This window comes from Pseudophryne corroboree, chromosome 1 (assembly GCF_028390025.1).
Source record: "Pseudophryne corroboree isolate aPseCor3 chromosome 1, aPseCor3.hap2, whole genome shotgun sequence".
In the NCBI taxonomy this organism is placed as follows: Eukaryota; Metazoa; Chordata; class Amphibia; order Anura; family Myobatrachidae; genus Pseudophryne; species Pseudophryne corroboree.
In genome coordinates this window covers 998,198,672-998,214,206 of record NC_086444.1, presented here as the reverse complement: position 1 = coordinate 998,214,206, position 15,535 = coordinate 998,198,672, and the positions used below count along the sequence as shown (strand labels likewise).

Below are 15,535 nucleotides of genomic sequence, written 5' to 3'. Positions count from 1 at the left end.
CGAGTCGTCTCTTTCCTGCAGACATCACCGTGGCTGCACCGCTGGACGCTGTCAGCTTGCCTCTCGCTGGCCACTCGCCTCACTCCGGGCTTCATCTGGACATCATGGGGGGCGGTAAACCACAATTAAACTTTTGTCTCTTTTCCAGGTATGCCTTCTCCGTGGTAGCACCTCTGTTCCACTGTGATGCTCGTCCTCGGGAGGTCTTCTGGATTCCCTCGCCTGTCAGATGCCGACCGCTACTCTTCCGACGCCGAAGAAGCCAGGTATTATAAAATAATGCCGTACACACACCATTCTACATTCATAGGTGTAAGAATGTCCTGCTACCCCCAAGAAGAGGTTCCTCCCACCCAATGCCCTCTGTACCTCTTCTTGGCGGTAGGGGTGGCATTATAGATAGATAGATAGATAGATAGATAGATAGATAGGCCGCAACACTGAACAGATGCTTTATCTGTTGGGCCGCGGCAAACGCTAGCCGATAAGACAATGCTGTTACAATATTTTATTACTTAATACTTGTACTGTGCTACTGATAGATATATTGTATGAGTGGAAATGAAAATTCGATTATCTTAGCTGAGCGCCCGTCTACCGTCTCTGCGTTTCTTTATTCCGCAGGCCGCCAAGCTTTTGGGAAACAGTCCTGGAACACAATTCGGAAGACTCTCTGGGGAAGACAAAGATGTTAGAAAAAGGGCACTTTGGCACAAAAGGTAGGGCTGAATGCCCATCTAAAAAGAGGTACGACACCCTGGTGGGGGATGGGATAGGGGGGTGGGTTGTAGGAAAGGAAGAAAGGGCACCCCTGGAGTCTTACCGGCTCTGGCCGATCTCTGTGGGCACAAGAGGGGAAGACCCGAGTCGTCTGTTCCCTGCAGACATCACCATGGCTGTACCGCTGGATGCTGTCAGCTTGCCTCTCGCTGTCCAAATGCCTCTCTCTGGGCTTCATCTGGACATCAAGGGGGGGGCGGTAAACCGCGATTAAACTTCTGTCTCTCTTTTCCAGGTATGCCTTCTCCATGGTAGCGCCTCCGTTCTGCTGTGATGCTTGTCCTTGGGAGGTCTTCTAGATTCGCTCGCATGTCTGCAGATGTCGAATGCTATGCATTCGTCGCCGAAGAAGCCAGGTAGTATAAAATAATGCCGCAGGCACTATTCTACATTCATGGGTGTAAGAATGCCCTGCTACCCCCAAGAAGAGGTTCCACCCACCCAATGCAGAGGTACCTCAATGCAGAGGTACCTCTTCTTGGTGAGAGGGGTGGCATTACGAATAGAGAGATCGATAGGGGCGGAAAACCGCAATTAAACTCCTGTCTCTTTTCCAGGTACGCCTCCTCCGTGGTAGCACTACGGTTCCGCTGTGATGCTCATCCTCGGAAGGTCTTCTTGATTCCCTCGCCTGTCAGCAGATGCCGAATGCTACGCTTCCAACACCGAAGAAGCCAGGTAGTATATAAAAACGCTGCACACACCATTCTACATTCATAGGTGTAAGAATGTCCTGTTACCCCCAAGAAGAGGTTCCACCCACCCAATGCCCTCTGTAGCTCTTCTTGGCGGTCGGGCAGCTTATGGATGTATGTGTATATATATATATATATATATATATATATATATATATATATATATATAATAAAATCCAGAGTGCGCTGGATAAGATGTTCTGCTGACTGTAGTGTGTCTAGTTCAGAACTCTCACTTGCAGGCCTTCTTAGTTTGTCTCGCCCTTAATAGGTCTCCACAATAGCCTGGAGATATACCCTCTCACCAGCATGAATCACCCAAACATTAAGACACTTGATTGGTAAATGGTTTAATTGGCAGTAAAAGCAGGAATGCTTAAGAAAGACAACAAAGTCACATACCTGTAGATATAAAATTTCATCCCATGTATACACACTAAATGCAAAGGTAAAGTTTTTTTTGACAGAGTGACGCCACTCTCACCTAGGAAATAAGTCAACTTCTAGGGTGGGTATCTAAGCATTAGGTGGTAGAAGAATATTGATAAACATAGATCTATACATAGATAGATAGATATCGCACCGCACGCCGAAACAGATTCTTTTTCTGTTTAATTGCTGGGCCCTATGCAATGTTGAGCAAGTAAGAGAAAGCTGACGTTAATGTAGATTGTGTAATATTTGTTCTATGTGCTAGCGATCAGATATAGGGTATGTATAGAAATAAGATTTCAATTACCTTAGTTGAGCAACGATATAACGTCTCCGCATTTATTTTTTTCTTTCGCAGGCTGCTATGCTTTGGGGAATGGTCCTGGTATGCGGTTCTGAGAACAGAACGTTCTAGTTAAGTCCCTGACTGTTTCTATAAAAAAAAAAATATTTTCATACAGTAGTAGTCAAAAGTTTGGACAATTGAACGAGAAAGTGTGTCCAAACTTTTGACTGGTACTGTAAAGTATATCAACTATTATTTCACAATAATCACTGAATCCGAAATTCTCTGGCTCTATTTGTATACAGCTGTACAGTATATGTATTTTGTGACATATCTAACATTAGTGTAGGGTGTGATGTGCACACGGCCCCAGGGTCCGAAAGCCCAACTGCAAACCCTGCACCCATGTGTAATACTTAACTTTCTGAAGTCCAGCAGCGACGCTGCATGAGTCACCAGGAAAATGGTGCAGTGGTAATTTTCCTGGCGATATGCAGCAGACTTTGGCACAGTGCCAGTCTGCTGCCCCCTCTTATCTTAATATACCCCTGTATGTATTTATTTTACAGTGTGCTGTTTTCTCTTTGTTTTGCACCTTTTCATCTCACTTTCCTACATCAGTTCTATTTTTGTTTAAGTCAGGTACCCGGGGAGACACCTGTTGTCCGTGGGACGAATATGGCCATTGACATGCCTGGTCAAAATACAAAAAAAATCAGCTCTTCGGTGTGGAATTATTTCAACACAAATGCGGACAACAGGTGTCAAGCCGTGTGTTGCCTTTGTCAAGCTGTAATAAGTAGGGTAAGGACGTTAACCACCTAGGAACATCCTCCCTTATACGTCACCTGAACCGCATTCATCAGAAGTCAGTGACAAGTTCAAACACTTTGGGTGACAGCGGAAGGAGTCCACTGACAACTAAATCCCTTCCTCTTGTAACCAAGCTCCTGCAAACCACACCACCAACTCCCTCAGTGTCAATTTCCTCCTTACACAGGAAAGCCAATAGTCCTGCAGGCCATGTCACTGTCAAGTCTGACGAGTCCTCTCCTGCCTGGGATTCCTCCGATGCATCCTTGAGTGTAATGCCTACTGCTGCTGGCGCTGCTGTTGTTGCTGCTGGGAGTCGATTGTCATCCCAGAGGGGAAGTCGGAAGTCGGAAGACCACTTGTACTACTTCCAGTAAGCAATTGACTGTCCAACAGTCCTTTGCAAAGAAGATGAAATATCACAGCAGTCATCCTGCTGCAAAGCGGATAACTCAGGCCTTGGCAGCCTGGGCGGTAAGAAACGTGGTTCCGGTATCCACCGTTAATTCAGAGGCAACTAGAGACTTGATTGAGGTACTGTGTCCCCGGTACCAAATACCATCTAGGTTCCATTTCTCTAGGCAGGCGATACCGAAAATGTACACAGACCTCAGAAAAAGATTTACCAGTGTCCTAAAAAATGCAGTTGTACCCAATGTCCACTTAACCACGGACATGTGGACAAGTGGAGCAGGGCAGACTCAGGACTATATGACTGTGACAGCCCACTTGGTAGATGTATTGCCTCCCGCAGCAAAAACAGCAGCGGCGGCACCAGTAGCAGCATCTCGCAAACGCCAACTTGTTCCTAGGCAGGCTACGCTTTGTATCACCGCTTTCCAGAAGAGGCACACAGCTGACAACCTCTTACGGAAACTGAGGAACATCATCGCAGAATGGCTTACCCCAAGTGGGATTTGTGACATCGGACAACGCCACCAATATTGTGCGTGCATTACATCTGGGCAAATTCCAGCACGTCCCATGTTTTGCACATACATTGAATTTGGTGGTGCAGAATTATTTAAAAAACGACAGGGGCGTGCAAGAGATGCTGTCGGTTGCCCGAAAAATTGCGGGCCACTTTCGGCATTCAGCCACCGCGCGCCGAAGACTGGAGCACCACCAAACATTCCTGAACCTGCCCTGCCATCATCTGAAGCAAGAGGTGGTAACGAGGTGGAATTCAACCCTCTATATGCTTCAGAGGATGGAGGAGCAGCAAAAGGCCATTCAAGCCTATACATCTGCCCACGATATAGGCAAAGGAGGGGGAATGCACCTGACTCAAGCGCAGTGGAGAATGATTTCAACGTTGTGCAAGGTTCTGCAACCCTTTGAACTTGCCACACGTGAAGTCAGTTCAGACACTGCCAGCCTGAGTCAGGTCATTCCCCTCATCAGGCTTTTGCAGAAGAAGCTGGAGACATTGAAGGAGGAGCTAAAACAGAGCGATTCCGCTAGGCATGTGGGACTTGTGGATGGAGCCCTTAATTCGCTTAACCAGGATTCACGGGTGGTCAATCTGTTGAAATCAGAGCACTACATTTTGGCCACCGTGCTCAATCCTAGATTTAAAACCTACGTTGTATCTCTCTTTCCGGCAGACACAAGTCTGCAGAGGTTCAAAGACCTGCTGGTGAGAAAATTGTCAAGTCAAGCGGAACGTGACCCGTCAACATCTCCTCCTTCACATTCTCCCGCAACTGGGGGTGCGAGGAAAAGGCTAAGAATTCCGAGCCCACCCGCTGGCGGTGATGCAGGGCAGTCTGGAGCGAGTGCTGACATCTGGTCCGGACTAAAGGACCTGCCAACGATTACTGACATGTCGTCTACTGTCACTGCATATGATTCTCTCACCATTGAAAGAATGGTGGAGGATTATATGAGTGACCGCATCCAAGTAGGCACATCAGACAGTCCGTACGTATACTGGCAGGAAAAAGAGGCAATTTGGAGGCCCTTGCACAAACTGGCTTTATTCTACCTAAGTTGCGCTCCCTCCAGTGTGTACTCCGAAAGAGTGTTTAGTGCAGTTACTTCCAGAAAATGTGGAGAAGATGATGTTCATCAAAATGAATTATAATCAATTCCTCCATGGAGACATTCACCAGCAGCAATTGCCTCCAGAAAGTACACAGGGACCTGAGATGGTGGATTCCAGTGGGGACGAATTAATAATCTGTGAGGAGGGGGATGTACACAGTGAAAGGGGTGAGGAATCGGAGGATGATGATGAGGTGGACATCTTGCCTCTGTAGAGCCAGTTTGTGCAAGGAGAGATTGATTGCTTCTTTTTTTGGTGGGGGCCCAAACCAACCAGTCATTTCAGCCACAGTCGTGTGGCAGACCCTGTCGCTGAAATGATGGGTTCGTTAAAGTGTGCATGTCCTGTTTATACAACATAAGGGTGGGTGGGAGGGCCCAAGGACAATTCCATCATGCACCTCTTTTTTCTTTCATTTTTCTTTGCATCATGTGCTGTTTGGGGGTAATTTTTTTGAAGTGCCATCCTGCCTGACACTGCAGTGCCACTCCTAGATGGGCCAGGTGTTTGTGTCGGCCACTTGGGTCGCTTAGCTTAGTCACACAGCTACCTCATTGCGCCTCTTTTTTTCTTTGCATCATGTGCTGTTTGGGGACTATTTTTTTAATCTGCCATCCTGTCTGACACTGCAGTGCCACTCCTAGATGGGCCAGGTGTTTGTGTCGGCCACTTGTGTCGCTTAGCTTAGTCACACAGCTACCTCATTGCGCCTCTTTTTTTCTTTGCATCATGTGCTGTTTGGGGACTATTTTTTTAATCTGCCATCCTGTCTGACACTGCAGTGCCACTCCTAGATGGGCCAGGTGTTTGTGTCGGCCACTTGTGTCGCTTAGCTTAGTCACACAGCTACCTCATTGCGCCTCTTTTTTTCTTTGCATCATGTGCTGTTTGGGGACTATTTTTTTAATCTGCCATCCTGTCTGACACTGCAGTGCCACTCCTAGATGGGCCAGGTGTTTGTGTCGGCCACTTGTGTCGCTTAGCTTAGTCACACAGCTACCTCATTGCGCCTCTTTTTTTCTTTGCATCATGTGCTGTTTGGGGACTATTTTTTTAATCTGCCATCCTGTCTGACACTGCAGTGCCACTCCTAGATGGGCCAGGTGTTTGTGTCGGCCACTTGTGTCGCTTAGCTTAGTCACACAGCTACCTCATTGCGCATCTTTTTTCTTTGCATCATGTGCTGTTTGGGGACTATTTTTTTGAAGTGCCATCCTGTCTGACACTGCAGTGCCACTCCTAGATGGGCCAGGTGTTTGTGTCGGCCACTTGGGTCGCTTAGCTTAGTCACACAGCTACCTCATTGCACCTCTTTTTTCTTTGCATAATGTGCTGTTTGGGGACTATTTTTTTGAAGTGCCATCCTGTCTGACACTGCAGTGCCACTCCTAGATGGGCCAGGTGTTTGTGTCGGCCACTTGTGTCGCTTAGCTTAGTCACACAGCGACCTTGGTGCGCCTCTTTTTTTCTTTGCATCATGTGCTGTTTGGGGACTATTTTTTTGAAGTGCCATCCTGTCTGACACTGCAGTGCCACTCCTAGATGGGCCAGGTGTTTGTGTCGGCCACTTGGGTCGCTTAGCTTAGTCACACAGCTACCTCATTGCACCTCTTTTTTTCTTTGCATAATGTGCTGTTTGGGGACTATTTTTTTGAAGTGCCATCCTGTCTGACACTGCAGTGCCACTCCTAGATGGGCCAGGTGTTTGTGTCGGCCACTTGTGTCGCTTAGCTTAGTCACACAGCGACCTTGGTGCGCCTCTTTTTTTCTTTGCATCATGTGCTGTTTGGGGACAATTTTTTTGAAGTGCCATCCTGCCTGACACTGCAGTGCCACTACTAGATGGGCCAGGTGTTTGTGTCGGCCACTTGTGTCGCTTAGCTTAGCCATCCAGCGACCTCGGTGCAAATTTTAGCACTAAAAATAATATTGTGAGGTGTTCAGAATAGACTGAAAATGAGTGTAAATTATGGTTATTGAGGTTAATAATACTATGGGATCAAAATGACCCCCAAATTCTATGATTTAAGCTGTTTTTGAGGGTTTTTTGTAAAAAAAAAACGAATCCAAAACACACCCGAATCCGACAAAAAATTTTCAGGGAGGTTTTGCCAAAACACGGCCGCGGAACCGAATCCAAAACCAAAACACAAAACCCGAAAAATGTCCAGTGCACATCACTATAATGGAAACACATGTAAACACGCTTCTCAAAAGCAGGTCTACTTTTTTTTAGGCTTTTTTTACGATTTGTATTTTTTCACGGCCGCAAATGCATTTTCACGGTAGAGATTTCAAATACGAATGCATAGTAAATGACCGAGTTCTATACCTAAACAGCCGCGTTTAACCAATGGTCTATTCATTCGTATTTTTACTACACAGCCGTAAAAAAAATACGAATGCCCTCATCACTGCCGAGACTTGAGTTTAGTAAATTCCTGAGATGACACTTTGAACAAAAAACACCAAATCGGTCAAAATCGGCAGCTTAGTAAATATACCCCATTCTCTTACATTTTTAAATGTTAACACAATCATAGAAGCAATACCAGTTATTCTGCACTACACAGTGGCGTAACTACTGCCCCCGCAGCCCTCGCGGTGGCTTGGGGGCGAGGGGCTGCGGGGGCGCCGCCACTGATTTAGAGCAGATTGACATGCGGACGAGCGTCCGCATGTCAATCTGCTGTCTCCTCTCCCTCCCTGCTGTAAGGAGGGACACGGAGGGCACAGCGTGCCGCGCGCGCCTCTCCCGTGTCCATCCTGCGCCTCCGTCTGGTCTAATAATGGAAGTGCCATTCGTGAGCTCTGATTGGCTCACGAACCGGCACTTCATTTATTAGACCAGACGGAGATGCAGGAGGGACATGAGAGAGGCGCGCGCTGTGCCCTCCTTGTCCCTCCTTCACAGCAGTGGGGGGGGGGACACTGAGGGGGCATATATGGCACTGGGGGGACACTGAGGGGGCATGTATGGCACGGAGGGGGCACTGAGGGGGAATATATGGCACTGGGGGGGCACTGAGGGGGTATATATTGCACTGGGGGGGCACTGGGGGGGCATATATGGCACTGGGGGGGTACTGAGGGGGCATATATGGCACTGCATGTGTACCTGGCACATGGGGGGGGGCTGTATTTGGCACTGGGGGCACGTGAGCACCTGGCACTGTGGGGGAATATCTGGCACTGGGGGCACGTGAGTACCTGGCACCGTGGGGGAATATCTGGCACTGGGGACATATGTGGCACTGGGAGCACAGCCCTAGCAACAAGCACTACCCCCTAGCAATGAGCATGACACCCAGTGCATGAAACCCCTGGCAACGAGCATGACACCCAGTGCATGAAACACCTGGCAACGAGCATGACACCCTGAGCATGAAAACCCCTGGCACCGTGCATGGAACCAAGAGCATGAAACCCCTGGCAACGAGCAGGTAATTTAAAAGTAATTAGAAGCCTTACTGTAGGACTTAATGTGTAATGGGCATTACGGTGTGTGGCATAATGTATCACGGACATTGCGGTGTGTGTCATAATGTGTCACAGGCATTACGGTGTGTGGCATACTATATCACGGGCATTGTGGTATAATGTCTCAGGGGCATTGCAGTGTGGCATAATATATAACGGGCATTGCGGTATGTGTCACAGGCATTACGGTGTGTGGCAAACTATATCACGGGCATTGTGGTATGTGGTATAATGTCTCAGGGGCATTGCAGTGTGGCATAGGGTATAACGGGCATTGCGGTATGTGTCACAGGTATTATGGCGTATGGTATACTATATCACGGGCATTGTAATATGTGGTATAATGTCTCAGGGTCATTGCAGTGTGTGGCATAATGTATCACGGACATTGCGGTATGTGTCATAATGTGTCAGGCATTACGGTGTGTTGTATGCTATATCACGGGCATTGTGGTATGTGGTATAATGTCTCAGGGTCATTGCAGTGTGGCATAATGTATAACAGGCATTGCGGTATGTGTCAGGCATTACTGTGTGTTGTATACTATATCACGGGCATTGTGGTATGTGGTATAATGTCTCAGGGTCATTGCAGTGTGTGGCATAATGTGTCACAGACATTGTATGTGCTATAATGTATCAGGGGCATTGCAGTGTGTAGCATAATGTATAACGGGCATTGCGATTCCTGACGTCATGTGTCACAGGCATTACGGTGTGTGGCATAATGTGTCACAGGCATTACGGTGTGTGGCATAATGTGTCGGGGGCATTATGGTGTATGCATATTGTGTCATGTGCATTATTGTGCGTGGAATAATGTCTAAGGGCCATTGCAGTATGTGGCATAATGTATACTGGGCATTACTATAAAGAGGAAAAATGACAAATAATGTAAGGGGCATGAATCAGGATTATTTTTCTTTCCTGTGGTGGCTAACGTCTGGGCGTGCAGGTTGCAAAACTGGGGTATAAGGAAGTCTTTTCCTGCAATGTCACGCCCCTTTATGCAAAGTCACGGCCATTCCAACGGAGCCACACCCCTTTTGGCGGCACGCACCTTCGGCGCGCGCATGTTTGTTCCTTTCATAGTGCCAATTATGGGGGATGGGGGGGGGGGGGGGGGCGCCGAAGAATTTTTTGGCTTGGGGGAGAAAAACTTCTAGTTACGCCACTGGCCCTACAGCAGGCCCCCAATTCCTCAAAATGTTCTTGCTAAACATTTCCTATGTATGAACGCCCCATTACCACTCCGGAATATGCACAGATTGTTAACCACTTGTCTGGCATGGTCACGTCAGATGCGACCACACCAGCAAGTGCCTTATCTGATCTGGTTGCACAGAATGCGACCAGTCAGATACACAGCGTGTGCAACTGCAGGGAAGAGAAACTTCCGGCAGCTGCAGCTATCTGCACCCTCCCCCAGTGTCTACTATGCTTCTGATCACTGTTGATCGGTCAGCAAGGCAGGTCCCCCCACCTGGTAACTGCGGACAATAGCAGCCACTGGGGAAGTGTAAATTAAAACTCTCCCCCTCCCTTTCCAGCTCCCCCACTGTGTACCTGGTGGCTGTAAAAATTAAGTTTACAAATATCAACAGCAACAAAAAAATATGATATTTTTTAAATAAAATCATTTTGGAAAAGTTACACCCTCTGCCCTTCTCTTCCATGAAGTAACAGCCTGGTGGTAACAGGTTGGATCCCCGGAGGCTTAATGTGTAAATCAGGCATGTCCAAACTGCGGCCCTCCAGCTGTTGAGAAACTACACATCCCAGCATGCCTTGACACAGCTTTAGCATTCTCTGACATCAAAACTGTGTCAGGACATGCTGGGATATGTAGTTTCACAACAGCTGGAGGGCTGCAGTTTGGACATGCCTGGTGTAAACTGACCCTGGCAGGGCCGCCATCTGGGAGTACTGGGGGCACAGCTGTCCCAGGCCTGGTCTCTCTAACAGAGAGGGGAGGGCATGGGCCACTCATGCCGCTGGCTGCCCACTGCCGTCAGTCCTCTTTCATCCACCGCCGTCCGCCCGCAGAACTCTATTGAAAACATCCCTGCCAAAATTGCCACTGCCTCAGCGGAGACAGTTATTAAAGATACTAGAGGAAGCCTCTAGTACAGTGATTTTCAACCTTTTTTTACTCATGGCACACCGAACAATATTTTAAAATTGCCAAGGCACACCATCAGTTCCCCACAGAAAAAAAACAAAAACACACATTGGCCCTCATAGTAAAAAAAAATCCACACATACAGTGGCCTACACAGAAAAAACAATCACATTGCTCCCCACATAAATCATATTGCTCCCTACATAAATCCTATTGCTCCCCACATGAATTATTCACATTGTTCCCCCCATAAATCCTTATTCTCCCCACATAAATCCTAATGTTCCCCACAGGAGAAAAAAAATAGCAAATATTAGCCCCTACCGGTCAGCTGTCCTCCTCCCTGTCCCTCAATAGTGGGGATTGTTCATAGTGGAGTGCTGCGAATACTGAGCAGTGGGCGGTCAGGCAGGTGTGGATGTGGGTGGGCAAGGAAAGCTGTGTATGCAGGCAAGAACTGGAAGATGTGTGTGCAGATGGGTGGGCTGGCTGGGTGGTGAGAAGTGGCGGCCGTGACTTATGATATCACACCGCTGAGTCTTCAAGGCATATGTCACAGCCGGAGCATGACTGTTCCTCTAAGAAGAGCCCGGGCCAACAGTTCACTATGAAGGTGTAGGAAGCTGCTCTGGCTCTGCGGCACACCTTGCAACTGGTCGCGGCACACTAGTGTGCCACGGCACACTGGTTGAAAAAGCCTGCTCTAGTATCTTTAATAACTGTCTCCTCTGAGTTGGCTGACATTTTTTTTTTTTTTTGTGGGTGGTTTCAATAGCTAAAAGCAGGCAGGTGACAGATAAGCGGCAGTGGCGGCCAGAGGGGGAGGGATCCCCTAACAATGAGCAGAACCCCTGTCAATGAATAAAACCCCTGCCAATGAGCAGGTACTGGCAAAATAACTAATAACTGTGTGGGCATAATATGGTGACAGGGGCATTAGTGCAGGGGCATAATATGGTGTTGTGGCATTACAGTGGGGACGTAATATGGTGTTGCTCAGTATGTATATAGGAATTATTATTTTAAAAAATATGTATTTATTTATTTTTATATATACATTTTTATTATTTTTTTCGGGGGTGAGCCCTGTCTATTTTGCCAGTCCCGGGCCCCACAATTTCTGATGGTAGCCCTGGACCCTGGTACGGGATGTAGTCAGGATACCAACGGTCACATAACCTCCCCCTACATCCCGCCCCATCACAATCCCGACGGTCGGCATGCCGACCAACAGGGACTATTTCCATTCGTGGGTTTCCATGACACCCGTAGAGTGGGAATAGAACCCGTGGCGACGGTAGGTTGCCACCGAGCCCGCAGCGTGGCGAACACAGCGAGCCCGCAAGGGGCTTGCCGTACTCACTCCTGCACCGGGATTCCGCTTCCGGGATCCCGGCTTTGGTATGCTGACCGGAAGTCAAGCATACCACTCCCCTGGTACCCTCCCCCTTTGCACAATTATTAATACTACCTATATTACTGATTTTCATTTGCATATACAGTATCTATTTTTTCTAAATAACAATACTGCTTCAGTGGTTGTGACTAACATGACTAGTTGGTTTACTTCTGTATATAAAACACTATCATAAGATTGAGAACATATTCTATGCAGTGGCACTCTGTTATGTAGAAAGTGTGAGGACAGAAGTAAATCTGTGGTGCCTTTATTGCTAAGGGTAGTATAGATTAATGTATATTGGGCTGGATCCAGATGTGGTTGGTGTTGCTATCACTGAGCATTATGGTGATGCATCAGGAGGTGTCTATTACAAGCAGATGCCACCTTCTGCAGTAGTGATCCGACCTGCGTCAGATCTCTCACTCACCATCAGGCGGCTTGCGGCACCCATAGTGCCATGCAAGCTGCTCCTCACAGAGGCCAGGAAATCTTCGTCCTAAAACGTAGATCCCTGGCCTCTTCCCTCCCACTAAACGGCGGCTGCACCCCTCCGTTTTCAATAATGATGCCATCGATGCCCCCTCCTCGCCCCCCAGATGGCAGCAAACTGTCGATCACTGACAGTCTGCTGCCGTCCTGCAACCTTCATCGCAGGACCCATACGCGCATGTGCAGAATGGATCTTGCGCATGTGTAAAGTACTGATAATTGGTACTTTGCGCATTCCGTAGTAGTTGATACAAGATCTGAACAACCCCCAATGATAGGGACATCTTAGCTCTCTAAAGTAACATTAAGATGAGGTTACAAAAGTTGCCTGTGTAAAGAAATGGCTGAAAGAGCTAGTGAGTGTTGTAACTGAAAAGTGGTGTTTTTCAGCAGGTGACTGTCACAGGATTTTGCCGATGGCATGGGGCCTAATTCAGAGTTGATTGCAGCAGCAAATTTATTAGCAGTTGGGCAAAACCATGTGCACTGCGGGGGAAGGGGGGGGGGCACATATAATATGTGCAGAGACAGTTAGATTTGGGTGGGGTGTGTTTAAACTGAAATCGAAACTGCAGTGTAAAAATAAAGCAGCCAGTATTTACCCTGCACGGAAACAATATAACCCACTCAAATCTAACTCTCTCTGCACATGTTATATCTGCCTCCCCTGCAGTGCACATGGTTTTGCCCAACTGCTAACAAATTTGCTGCTGCAATCAACTCTAAGGGGTATATGCAATTGCAGTCGAATTTCAGAAATAGTCGAATTCCGGAACTTTTTCGCCCCAAAAATAAATTCGCCTATGCAGTACAGTACTTTATCGCAAAAAAACGGACATTCAAAATTCGACTTTTGGCAGTTCGACTTTTTTCGCATTCGACTTTTCTGCAATGGTACAGATGCTGCAATTCGCCCAAAGCATATTCAATTCAAGTTTGGAAATTCGCCTGCAGTGCTTTTCGACCGCAAATTCGACTATTTCAGTCCGCCTCAGTTGACTGGCGGGATCTAAAAAAAATTTTTTAGTACATGATTTTTTTTTATATTTGAGGATTGCTAGTAGCATATCTATTTATATTTGAAAGGATTATCTACTTGGTTTGTCTTTTTTTGCTTCACAAGTATTATTTAATTGATTTTTTAAAGGAATATTTTTTTCTTCAATCTCCTGAGGGAAATTTACCCATGATTCCACAGTTTTACCCAGGATACACTTCTGCAAAGCCCCTCCTATCTCCTCACTCCCAGGTTTGAGACTACAGGGAGAAGGAGCCATTTTACAGTCAGCTCTGTGGAATCGTTTTTTTAGGAAAATTCCTGCGTTTTAAAACACATTCCTATTTTTGTACTGACTACAATGATGGAGCCTTTTTCTGACCAGATTGTGATGTTCATGCTGGCTGCAAGCATGATGGAGGAAGAAAGTGCTGATGAACATCAGGATCCAGGTCAGCAAATGTCTGCATTGGGTGAGCCAGTATTGCGGGTTTCATTTCCACGTCCACGCCAGTATCGCACTAGGCGTGAACTGGAGGATCTCAGCGAGTTCGAGGTGATACAAAATTATCGCTTATCGACTCGCGACATATATTCGCTGTACGCTCTGTTGGAGGCCGACTTGGAACCTCGGGCACGGACAAATCGTGCAATCAGCGGTTTTCAGAAACTGCTGGGGACGTTACATTTTTTGGCGTCGGGCACATTCCAGCCTACACTGTCTCAAACATGCGGTTTTTCACAGTCGACACTGTCGCGCTGTATAACCCAGGTCATTAGGGCTTTCCGCAAATTGACGATCCAGTACATCACATTTCCAGAGACGGACAGCGAATGTCGTGAGATCAAATTAGGCTTTTTCAACAAATACAAATTTCCCAATGTGCTGGGCGCGATTGACTGTACCCACGTGCAGATCAGACCGCCACGGAATTCAGAGGAATGTTTTCGGAACCGAAAACAGTTCCATTCCCTGAACGTGCAGGCGGTCTGTGATGTAAACATGAGATTTTTGAACATTTTTGTGGGATTTCCTGGATCATCTCACGACTCCTTCATCCTAAGCCAGTCATCGCTGTTTGACAAGTTTGAAACAGGAAACATGCCTGGTGGCTGGCTGTTAGGTATGTATTTCAATTTTGGTGATTTTTATTATTTTTATTTTTTTTTATTTTTTACAAGTACCTAACATTTTTTTTATATTTTCTATAGGCGATGCGGGTTATCCAAACAAACCGTGGCTCTTGACCCCATTGTCTAATCCTGTCGGTAGAGCAGAAAAACGTTACCAAGAGACACACATTGCATCGAGGCAAATAATTGAACGTGCCTTCGGTGTACTTAAAAGCCGGTTTCGATGTTTAGACACTTCCGGCGGTGCTCTTTTGTACTCACCGGCGAAGGTTTGCGGCATGGTAAATGCATGTTGTATTTTACACAACATATGTGTCGCAAACCGTTTGCCGGTGACTCTTCGTCGCAGTGCTTTCCGACGCGGGAACCGTTCTTCTGCTCTACCGGTGGGTATGGACGAAGGAGAGGATTCCCGGCGGACATTGATCCAAAATTATTTTGCAGTTGCCTGTGAGTATACTGACAACATTTGTATTATCGTGTAAACTGACATTGGAATATTTTTAAAAAAACCTCTTCATTTATGTATTTCAGAGTTTTACATCCTGTTGATGTATATCCCCAGGCAATGTTTGTACAGTTCGTTACCCCCTGTTTTATCCTGTTGGGTTACCGCAAATATTTGATCCTTTTATCCAACTCTACCATGGGCGACCTACTGGTGATGTGGACCTGACCCTCCGCCATGTAGCAGACAACCCCCCCTCAGTTGAGATGTATTGCCCAAAACTCCCTTGTCCAAAATCACCCCGACATGTCCAAAGTGCAGCCCTCCGGCATTTGCAAGACTGCACATCCAAACATTCCCTGAAACAGCAATGCTAGTCAGGGAATGTTTGGATGTGTAGTGATGCAAGT

The 15,535-nt window shown here is 47.0% G+C and overlaps 1 protein-coding gene across 1 annotated transcript; it reads left to right on the top strand.

Annotated features, from left to right (window-relative positions):
- The first annotated feature begins 13,656 nt into the window (after positions 1–13,656).
- On the top strand, positions 13,657–15,509 carry LOC134981935 (putative nuclease HARBI1). Its single transcript, XM_063948676.1, has 2 exons — positions 13,657–14,667; positions 14,756–15,509. Exons 1-2 carry the CDS (start codon positions 13,905–13,907, stop codon positions 15,160–15,162), a joined length of 1,170 nt encoding a protein of 389 aa, XP_063804746.1. The 5' UTR covers positions 13,657–13,904; the 3' UTR covers positions 15,163–15,509.
- Positions 15,510–15,535: the final 26 nt, after the last annotated feature.